Below are 11,601 nucleotides of genomic sequence, written 5' to 3'. Positions count from 1 at the left end.
AGATACGAACTCGGCCGTACTTTCATCAAGGTTAGTTGTTGATGTGATCCCACGTGCAAAGAAACTAAGGCGCTTTAAGGAGTCAATTCCGAATTCAAGAGTTCAAGACTTCAAATAAGAGTTTCATGGCTTATACGATGATGAATGGAATAAATACAGAGACGAGAGCAAGGAAAATGAGACTCGAAGAAGAGGAGAGCAGCGAGCGAGAGCTAATTTTGATTATTCAGACTAGTGATGAAGAAAACTCATTTTGAGTTTGATTTCATAGTTACTTATTTGTTATTTTCGTTGTTTAAATTAATGGGTTAAATTAGAGTCTTTTTAATGAGTTTTTGTGATTTTAATCATGTTTAATGAAGTTCATATATGTTAGGTATTAAGTTAGCCTTTTTAATTTTAATGTTATTATGCCTAAATAATGTCTTCTAGGCCCATTTAAGTTAAGGCAACCAGGAACTCCGAATTTGCTTTGCATTTTCCTTATTTAAGGAGGTTCCATGAATGAGAAATGAGATTACGTTTTTTTTATAAAAATAGTGAGATAATTCTCTTTGTTTCTTGAATAAACTTCTGAACTTATCAAGGTATTCCTTGTGGCGTTCATCTCCGACTTATCAAGCGAACTTACACATTCGTTTGTAGCGTCCTCATTATTCCAAGGTTCGCGTCTCTCTAAGCGTTGGGTCGCAGAGCCATCGAACTTGATATCCTGATTTGCGAAGGCACCAACATTGGTTCCGGGTCACCGTCACATTGTTGGCGTGGTTCGTATCAGTTGTATCCAAATCTAACAAAAGTGTTCTCGGAGATTCCGCTCTACCAACTCTTATAGGTTGTTTGCAACTCCAATGCGACCGAGAAAAGTGGCGTCACAGAAGAGAGCGGATTCAGTCGCCTCAATGCAAATAAGGTGCAAACTAAACCTTATGACTATGGTTTGACCGAAATTAGAGGTCTGCAACTCTGCGGTTTTGATATTTCAGAGGAGATTGGTGATATGCAGCACATATCGACGACTCATCCCCGATCATATATCCGGCCATGGAACTCAGCGAGACGGAGATAGAAGAATCTTTGCAGCAGTAGATCTAAACGAGGTCTCTGAAAGTGAAGCTCATGAAGAAAGGGAGGTATGTGACCGATGCCGAGGTGACGAGCTGTCTGTTAGCCCTAGTGTCTTCCTTATAAATACCCCATGCGCCAATATTATTTGTAGATTGCAAGAGAATTGTAAACATATTTTCTCCCGATTTGGGTTTTAGTGAGAATCTGAAGCGGCAAAGTGGACGTAATTTTTAAATTGAAAGTGAACCACTATAAATCTATAGAAGAAAATTTAAAAGAGGTTTCTCTATATAGACTAAGACATGTCTTTTTCAGTCAATCAATCAAAATTGTTCGAGAAAATTAGATATTTGTTCCAGTTTAGCGTACTTTTTATTCTTATACATGTTAAAACTTAAAAGTATGCACAAAATATACAATCACTTGATCTCATTCGACCTAGTTTTCGTTGTGAGTTATATTTAAACTTTTAATTAGTATGCTTCGTACTAATTAGAAAAAAAAAAAAAAGGGACTAGGCGGGTCCACAGGAAGGAACACAAACTTGAGACGTGTTATAACTTATATTACAACTATTGTCACACCTTCATTATTATAATTCATCATCGTTACAGCAATTTAATATTAAATATTATTTAAAATAGAAAACATAAAAAAGTGGTTTGGGTGATCAAAGAAGACCTCTTTTATTTTTCTTCCGAAACCAGTCTGTTTCCGAAGCTTCTACAGAGAGAGCTCTGAATGTACACAAATCACTCTCAATTTCACTTTCGATCTCACGATTCCCATGAATTTCGTGGCCGATTATGAGCCTTCAGTGTGGTCTCACTGATCAACACTTTTGAAGCCATGTGGCTCTCGTTCTGGAAATCCCGGGATCGATTCTCCATCGATAACCTCAGGTTCGTCTTTTTTTTTCTTTTTTTTTTTCCTATTCGATTGCCTTTCCAATTCGTCATTTTTCTTCATCTTTCGTATTGTTTTGCGATTTTCCTCCAATTTTTATTATTGGTGAATCAGAATTTCGATTATTCGAATTTCGCTTGCGTGTGGTTATACGGGAATGATTAATTGGTATACTAGTATTTTCTTTTCATAAAATCTTTCAATTTTAGCTATCAGATGAATAATTTTACCCAACCAAACGTGAATGAGTGTCCTAGTTCAGAGACTATGTTTCGTTGATCCATAAGCAGCGAAATTGCTCGCCATGGAATGTAATGAACACAATCGTTAGTTTCAACATATACAAAAATGGTCTCAAATTCGAAAAATTCTCATTGAGAAAGATAACGATAGTAATTGCTTATCATTTAGGTCCAAAGAGAGAGCAATTGATTTGGTCAATAGAAGAAAAAAGTATATGATTAGCTGAGAGCGACTGAAGTAACGGCTGAATATTACGAGTTTGGGGGGTTTCACTTGATAGGCTTGAATTGTTTGCTTTGCGCCAAAAACTTACGAATTCTATATAAAAAAAAATTGAATATACAAAGAAGAAGAGTAAGTACGAAACTTTGGGAATATGCCTTTCTTTCAGCTTGTGTACTTCGTTCCTGTACATGATGTTTCATGACTCGACCGGCGTTTAAACAGAGATATAATCTTCTAAAGCACATTCTATACATTTAAACGAATCTTCAACAATTGGGTTAAAGGAGGATTGAGTTGGTGTATTATTGACCTATTACTAGTTTTGATACTTGTGGTGAGGAAGTTGTTTAAGATGTTCCGTCTGGAAAAGAACGTGTTTTAGCATGTCCGAAAGTTGTGGCTCATTGGTTGACAAATCAAATGCAAGCCCACGTATTGGAGTATTTGGAACTTTGTTATTGAGATGAAGAGGTTTGGACATAAACGGAGGAACGATGATTTAGTTATTTGACTTGGAATGTGTATGATGTGAGGTGATATTAATGGTTATATAGACCATGTTCTTTGGATTTTAGGTATTTAGCGGATCAGCTAGCAAAAGTTCAGGTCGTAAACGAAGTCAACAAGGTAAATAACATTCTCTCTTTTACTTTTTTCGGGTAGCTTTATTGCTCCGGTCCTTCTCAAATTAGTTAAATCCTTTTGATTTAGGATTTCGTAATTGAAGCTATCAGATCGATAGCGGAGTTGATAATATACGGCGACCAACATGACGATTCAACCATTTTCGAGTGAGACTTCTGACACACGGAGCTCTTTGTATGCATATTTTGAAGCTAAGTGTCTTATGTAGCGCTTTATGTTTGTAGACTTTTCATGGAAAAGCAAATCATGGGGGAATTTGAACGCATATTAAAGTGTAGCAGGACATTGGCTGTCTCACTTCAGTTGCTTCAAACTCTGAGCATTTTGATGCAGAATCTTAAGAAAGAACACGCCATATGTAAGTTTTATTGGTTTTTTTGTTTTTGTTTTTGGAAGAGAGAACCTAAGTTTTCTGTGTATTTTTATTTATTAGCTGATTTGATTACAGTAGTGCAGTAGAAGGAAGTTGATGACCTTTGAAGTCCTATTTTTGTTTTGCAGATTATATGTTCAGCAACGAGCATATGAACCACTTTATAACTTACCCGTTCGACTTTCGACATCATGATCTTTTATCTTATTACATATCATTCTTAAGGTTTGTTGTAGCGACCTCAATATTCCATCTGATCATTTGTTGACCACGCTTTAATTTTTTAATATATTTTTTTTTGGGTGAAGAGCAATAAGTGGAAAACTAAACGAGAATACGATTTCTCTTCTTGTAAAGACCGAGAATGTAAGTTTTCTGATATTTTTGTGGTGTATGTCTGGTTGTCATTTTTTCTCAAAACATGATTTCACGTTCTTTTGTACCTTTTTTTAATCCTTTTGTAGGAGCACATAGTTTCATTTCCGCTTTATGTTGAGGCAATAAAATTTGCTTTCCACGGAGAAAGCATGATCCGGACTGCAGTACGTAATTTGACACTTAATATATATATCGGTGAGTTCCGTTATTTTCTGGTCTTGCTAAAAAGTGCAACCATTTTTAGAACATGGTCTGACCTTGTATGCACTTGTAATGGTTTCAGTTGGCGATGAATCTGTAAATAAATACATCACCAGCGCTCCACATGCAGAGTTTTTTTTAAACCTGGTTACATTTTTTAGAAGGCAGTGCATTGACCTAGATTCTTTGGTCTCTGATGCTAACAAGTAAGTAATTAGTTAGAGTCACCAGTCACGTTACTTTATCTTTATTGGCTGGTGTTCTTCAGCTTAGGCTTTTTAGAGCAAATAGTCATTTCTCGAGAGGCATTTTGGTCTCTAAACTCTGTTATTTAGAGCAAAATGGTCCTTAAATATTACTTATGTAGCATTTTAGTTATTAAAAAAAATTAATTTGTCGGTTTTATGAAATTCAACACCTAAACAATATAAAACATGACAACAACTAAAGTAACTTGTAATTTTAAAATGTATCATTAGAGCAATTACTACTATAAAAATCTAAAATTGTTTATAACTTCTTCTTTTTTATTTTTTTTACTGTTTTAAAATCAGAATACAGTCTCTTAGTTTCTTTTGAAAATATGTTTTAAGTTGCTTAGGTGTTCTGTTGAATTTCATATAAAAAAAACATTTTTTTTTCTTCTGGAAAGGACTGAAACTGCTACAAAAATCCAAAAAACAGGTCGAGGTTCAAAATGCCACTTGCTTAATAGTTTAGGGACTATTTGTGCTAAAAATCCTTCCTTTTATTGGACTACATGCGTTTCACGTCCTCATCGGTCTCGAATAATATTATTTTACTAAGGCGTTCTAATTACTTCTGTGACAGAAAACCTAGTCAGGAGATAGCCTCGTCAATTCTTGCTGCTGTAAATGAAATTGAAGACACTCTCTACTATTTTAGTGATGTGATATCTGCTGGGATTCTTGATGTTGGGAGATTAATGACAGACAACCTTTTGGTGCTGTTGATATTCCCAATTTTATTCCCCTCTCTCTCAGCTCAAGTGGTTAATGTATGTATAACGCCTCTGGATTTCTTCCTGTGTTTCCTGATGATAATGTTCATACATTAAGTCCCATGAAACTGAATGTTATTTAACCTCTGGTAGTGTGTGAATGCAGGAAATACAATTTGGCGCAGTAACTTCGCTGTTTTTACTTTGCTGTGTCCTGCGCATTGTTAAAATTAAAGATTTGGCAAATGTTATCGCCGCTTCTCTCTTTCTTCCGCTGAGTGCTTTCATACCAATGGGTGTTGAAAAACCTAATGGCTATAAGGCCTCTCTTGAATCTTCGCTCGAAAGCAAGATGGACGATTGCAGCTTAACGTTCGATGACTCTCAGCTGCCAAGCTCTTCACAAACACTCGCAGTAGATTCGGGAAACGATTGTCACGATTCACACTTGTCTCTGAGGTAACGTTTGAATACACTAGCTTAGTTTCTTTGTAATTCTCATCGTTAAGCTTGACTGTTGAGCTGCTTATGTAATTGTGGGTAAGCTGTCTCTTTTGATTCTGTTGTGTTGTAACGTTGACAAGTTGAGAAATTCGGTCACGCCTTGTAGAATATGACTTTTTATGGAAATAAAAACTCTCTACATTTGCAATTTTCTATTGCTTCCGTTACTCTTGGTCGTTAGAGTATTTTCATTTCTTATCACCAAACACAGACAGAAGGAAGTGGGTGTTTTAAGTTTATAAGATCAACATATTTGATATTTTTCTGAATGTCAGATATTCTAAATTGTTGTATATTGTTGCGTTTAGGGAAGCCTTGTTTTAAGTTTATAAGATCAACATATTTAATATTTTTCTGAATGTCAGATATTCTAAATTGTTGTATATTGTTGCGTTTAGGGAAGCCTTGCTTTACTATGTTACTGACGGAGACGATGTACAAGTTTCTGGTTCGTTGTGCGTCCTTGCTACACTGTTGCAGACAAAAGGTGTGCTACTTCTTACCTTTCTATCTCCTCGGTTATTAATTGTTAGCACTGTTTTGTCTTACTGCGTTGTTATTGTTTCTAATCACCCTTTATGCAGAACTTGATGAGTCAATGCTAGATGCTCTTGGAATTCTTCCCCAACGTAAACAACATAAGAAACTACTGTTGGTAGGTCAAGAATTATAAATATCCTCCGATTACATTTATGTATGGGCACCAACGTTTATTGATATCATTCACATTCTTGTCTGTTTGTGATAAGAGTCCTCCAATTCCATTGATAAACAAAAAGAATATGCAAAACAGTTGGGTATTCGTAACTCTCCCAAATGGCTAAGCCTCAAAGAAACTAATTCCTTTTTCCCCTAAATGATTACTTGCAGCCTAGCTGCTATGTATAGACCACTCAACTCTTATTGATACTAATTCTTATCACAGACAAATAACTAATTATTTCATCGCTTAAAGTGAAAAACCACCTTGTCCCCAAGGTAGTGGTTAATTCACTGTTGTGGCCTTGCCATGTAAGGTTGTTTAGGGTCAGAATTAATATTATTAAGAGTTGGTAGTTTATACGTGGAGGCTAAAAGTTATTATTTAGGGGAGAAATAAAGTACTTTGGCTAAGGCTTAGCCTTTTCGGAGAGTTATGGGTCTCTTGAATACCCAGTTACCTTGTATTTTCTTATCGTGATGGAATTTAAAGGCTCTCATTAGTGTGTCAGTAGTCCTTCAGTTTTAGCTCTTTCTCACTGTTCTCTATCAATTTAAGTTTCCCTGAAAGTTTGGCTGTAGCTCCGAGATTATATCAACATTCGCTGTTTAATATTTGGTGTGCTTAATCATTCCTTGTTCCTCTTGTTAGTGGTATTTACGCTCACAGAGATGTTTATGATTAATTTTTGTATCTCAGGAGGCTTTGGTTGGTGAAGGTCTCGGCGAAGAACAGCTTTTCTCTACAGAGAGTAATTCAATGAGAGAGGGTTCGGGTACTGAACTGGATTGCTATCTGCAAAAGTTGAAGGTTCTATCATCACTTCTGCTCTCCTTTTCCTGCGCCATTTCTTGGAAGATTCAAACACGTTTCACTGCTAAATTACCAAAGATTATAATATGTTAATTATATATTCCCTCACTTGATTCTCCACATTTCATCTTTCTCACTGTGCTGCAAATAAGGCTTGCTTAAAGCTTAATAGTCTCTATAACTATAGTTTTAGGTTCCCCCAAAACTTTCTATTATAAGAATAATTATGTATCCTCTAAAAAAATATTATGATATTTATTGCTTTCGTAGTATGTTTTAAAAAACTTAAACAATGAAAATAGTTCGACCCAAGGCATTGGTTCAGCGAAAGAAGACAACTTGTGAAATCTGACTTTGGCAGAGGTCACATGTTCGAATGTTGAGAGCTGAAATTCCATGCTATCTCCTGGAACTTGGTGTTGTGAAGCATGGTGTTCCAAAATTCCAAATATAAAACAAGGAAAAGTAGTTCTGTAATCTTGTTGAATCTCAATATTATTCTTATCCCAAACAATCCAAACACGCTACTAATCTTATACCTACAGTTGGTATAGTTGCCATGAAGCAAGAAAAACAAGTTCTCTTGCTTCATAGCGTTTTGGAATCATTGATAAATATTTATATGTGAAATTGAAGGATGATCCTCATGGTAGTGTAAATAGAATTTGTTAGTTTACTCTATATAAACCTGTCAATTACAGTTCTAAACCCACCTTGAGTTGAATTTATATATATATATTAATATGTATCTGACAGGTCAAGTACAGAGTGAAGTGCTTTTTGGAGCATGTGGGAGCTAGTCCTCGTTTAAACAGATTTGAGGTATGTTGTACCTGAGCATAAACCCCGTAGATTTAAAGAAGGCAAAACAACAGAAATTAAGAACCATTATTCACTGAAGGAAGTCCTTGAAACTATTTATCTGTGTGATTTAGGTCCTCGATGCATTGGTCAATTTATTTTGCCGGTCTAACATATCGGCGGAGACAATGTGGGAGGGTGGCTGGCTTTTGCGGCAATTACTTCCTTACAGCGAGGCAGAGTTCAACACTGATCACCTCAAGTTGTTGAATGTAAGTTTATGTATTTGTACGAGCGTTTTGTGTTTTCTTCTGCAACTCCTCGAACCTTTGAGCTGGGCTTTGGTCGAGGGTTTTTTTTTTTTTTTTTTTTTCCAGCCGCCTATGATACAAAGAGAGTCATGTAGGCGTTTTGTGTTATCTGTTAAGCTTGGATTTATTTTCTTGTTGGAAACAAAAACAGACAGCTGGTATTAAAAAAAATGCAATCAGTGTTAATCTCTTATTTAAAAAAAATAAAATTTACAGTACGGGATATCTTTTTCCGCTGCTTTTTTTTTTCCCGTGCATTGTCGAAAAGTGTTTGGCACCTTCTTAGGATCGCAATTTCTGTTGTTTATTTAAGATTACATCCGGAACAAGTTCCGAAATTAACGAGAGAAGCCCTTAAAAATCTTTTAACATTTGCATATTTTCTTCGAGAGAATTTTATTTATTTTATTTTTAAATAGAAGCTAAAGATTTGATTAAGAAGAATGAAAACAGGAAATCCAAGGCAGAGTACAAATTAGAGGGTACTTTGCCTCTTTATACAACCAAAGAGCTATACTAGTCTTTATCTTCTCCTGAACCATCTCCTGGGAGAAACACAGGATTTTCTTTGAGTTCATATGTCTCAGCATATAGCCAGGAACATAAGTTTTGGAAGCTTGTTTCGTTTGGGGGTTTGAACTGGGCTTTGAGATCCGAAGGCAGCGATCAGAATATGATCAAGGCCGGATTGGAGACCATTAGCCTTCCAGATAAGGTCTAAATAGGGAATACCTATGACATATCTAATCTTTTTAAAGAAAGTGAAGACACGGTAGTCTAGGACATAGCGGGAAATGGGGTTTTATCAACCTCTGCTTTTGCAATGCTTGGAAACTAGTTAACAATTAATGGATATTTTTCTGATTCGAAAATGACAGCTTGATTTCTGAATGAACCAGAACATGTTGTTTATCGTGCAGGATTCGTACAGAAAATGTGCGCGTTCTCTTCTGATGGAGGTCAAAGGAATTTGGCCTGACCTAGTGATACCGGTCCTCAATGACGAGTGGAAAAAGTGCAAAAGAGGTAATTTAGCTGTAATTTTACTGCCTAATAAATGGGTTGTTAACTTGTCCTGATGCTTTTATAATGTAATTTCTTGTAGCAATTGAGGCTTCATCCCCGCGTAAAGAGCTCAAGTCTGTTCTGTTGTCATCACAGAAATCCTCTGCTGATGGTATGTTTCAATTATGCAGTTTCTATTAATCGTACTGTACTTTATTTGATAGAAGACCTGCTCTGTGACTGTGAACATGGTTAGAAAATATATGGCTGGTAATTTCAGTGGACACGATACATCAATTAAGGGATTTATACTTGATACAATTTTGTGGAAATGTTTTAAAATATGGGATTTTTATGACCCAAGAGTTTATGACCTAAGAGCTTATGTCCGAGAAGAGGTACTAGGTTCAAGCCCTTCTTCTAAAGGCCCCTCTAAAAGTACTCACCTAGCAATTGCTAGTGTTTCTAGTTCCCTAAATGTGACCTAGGAACTAGACCCTATTTTTTTTAAATGGCTGTTTATTTATGCATAATAAATTACCCACAGATAAATGGGCATTGAAGGTCGCCTAATCAGCTGAAACAATGTCAAGTGGCTCCAAGAAAGAGATTGTTAAAATTAAAGTGTACCAGAATATGGGATACAAGTTCTATTCACTGAATTGCGATTATCTTGATGCTGACTGTGTGATTGATTTCCCAGGTGAATCATCATTTGCAGCTGGTGAAAGAATGTGCGAAACAGTGAAGGTTTGTTTCATGTTTGATTGTTTATCTATTGCATCTCGGATATAGATCTTCTCATAAACGTTCATCTCCATAATGTCTCTGTTCATTCTCGCCATTTATGGAGTACCATAACGTGTTGCATTAATATTTTTTTTTTCTTTCGCCTTTTACACTTTCTCATTCCTCCCTGTTCAGGTTTTTGTGCTTCTACACCAACTTCAAACGTTTTCTATGGGTAGAATTTTGCCAGATCAACCTCCCATCAATTCTCCAGATCACTCGTATGGAAACGTTCATGCAAAAACAGCTGGAATAGATGCTTTGGGCCCGAAACCCGGGACAGAGTTGAGTCTTGGTCAGTTCTCTCTATGGCTTTCAAGTGACAATAGTGCAAAAAAGACGGGTCTTAGATCTCTATTTTTTTTTCGCAGTTGTATACTTTTACAGCGACCATGAATTGTGACGCGTCAAACCGTGATCTAACTAATGTTGTTTTTGGGTATTTGCAGTCAATGCCGTGCCTTGCCGAATCGCATTTGAGAGGGGTAAAGAACGCCATTTTCACTTCTTACCAATCTCTTTGGGGACGTCTGGGTGGGTCATATTGGCTGAAGAATTGCCCTTAAAACAGCATTACGGAATCGTCCGTGTCGCTGCACCTCTTGCTGGATCAAATGTAAGCATATCTGTAAAAAAAAAAATTAAAAAAAATCCTACAATAGATCTTTCGATTGGTGTTTTCATTAAAATATGATCCATTTGTCTCTGTGTATCTTTCAATGTTGGATGTTTCTTTTTCACTCAGTGATTTCTTAGGGTTTTTTTTTTTTCTTTCTTCCAAAAGAAAGTTTAGTTTTTATTCCTAGTGTTGTGATTTGGGGTCTTTGTTTATTCTATTAAATAATTATATTTTTTCCGGTTACAGCCAAGAGTTGAAGATAAGCATCCAAGATGGTTACATTTGCGTATCCGTCCATCCACTTTACCGTTTGTGGGTCCCGCTAAATTCGGTTCCTATCCTAAGCCGAAGATGAAGACTTTGGTTGACGGAAGATGGACACTAGCATTTAGAGACGAGGAATCATGCAAGTCTGCGATGACGATGATTCTCAAAGAGATCGATCTGCTAAGCAATGAGGTTGAGAGAACAATAAAACCTTTACTTGCCGTTGAAGGTACAGTACATATATCAAATCCTTCATCGGATAATCTCAATTCTTCTTCTTCGTACACAACACCGTCAAATTCATTGTAAGTTCTTTAACTTTGCTTTGCTTCTTTCAATTATAGTTTGCTATATATATATATATACTAGATGGGTGAGAATATATTATTTCCACTCACCCTTTTGTATATCATCCGCGAAACCTAGGCATTATACCCGGAAAAGTAGATTAGCATCATCGGCTATTTATTTCCATTCTTTGTTCACTATTTTTCATTCGTGTCCCTGATTTGTAAGCGTATCGCTTTCTTTTCTTTTTGCCATTCTTTATTAGGGACAACCCTATCCCGAGTTCTAGGATTTTTTTCTTTTCTTTTTCGATATTGTAAATTTGAGACGATTTTATAGTGAGAGCATTGAAGCATCATTTTGCTAATCTGTATGTTTGGCCTCGGCTCAACTCTTCCGAAAAATAAAGGAGAAAAGAAAAGAGAGCATGTGTTGGAACTTTTACGCCCCATTGTTTCAATTAGTTTCAGAGTTTCCACTTTCAAATTTTCATGCAAAAGAAAC

General features: G+C 36.1%; 1 protein-coding gene across 1 annotated transcript; it reads left to right on the top strand.

Moving 5' to 3' along the window:
* Nucleotides 1–1,733: 1,733 nt before the first annotated feature.
* On the top strand, nucleotides 1,734–11,283 carry LOC149394718 (CLEC16A-like protein). The gene is made up of 21 exons (XM_089615423.1): nucleotides 1,734–1,970; nucleotides 3,018–3,069; nucleotides 3,154–3,233; nucleotides 3,312–3,445; nucleotides 3,589–3,685; nucleotides 3,769–3,826; nucleotides 3,925–4,033; nucleotides 4,122–4,245; nucleotides 4,871–5,057; nucleotides 5,167–5,459; nucleotides 5,903–5,991; nucleotides 6,089–6,159; nucleotides 6,904–7,014; nucleotides 7,774–7,839; nucleotides 7,953–8,090; nucleotides 9,050–9,155; nucleotides 9,235–9,306; nucleotides 9,838–9,884; nucleotides 10,059–10,218; nucleotides 10,373–10,539; nucleotides 10,789–11,283. The coding sequence occupies exons 1-21, from the start codon at nucleotides 1,918–1,920 to the stop codon at nucleotides 11,116–11,118; spliced, it is 2,544 nt and encodes an 847-aa protein (XP_089471549.1). The 5' UTR covers nucleotides 1,734–1,917; the 3' UTR covers nucleotides 11,119–11,283.
* The last annotated feature ends 318 nt before the right edge of the window (nucleotides 11,284–11,601 follow it).

This window comes from Urtica dioica, chromosome 5 (genome assembly GCF_054948205.1).
Source record: "Urtica dioica subsp. dioica isolate 48M chromosome 5, U.dioica_male_clone48M_v1_H2, whole genome shotgun sequence".
Taxonomy (NCBI): Eukaryota; Viridiplantae; Streptophyta; class Magnoliopsida; order Rosales; family Urticaceae; genus Urtica; species Urtica dioica.
This window is presented reverse-complemented; position numbering and strand designations above follow the sequence as displayed.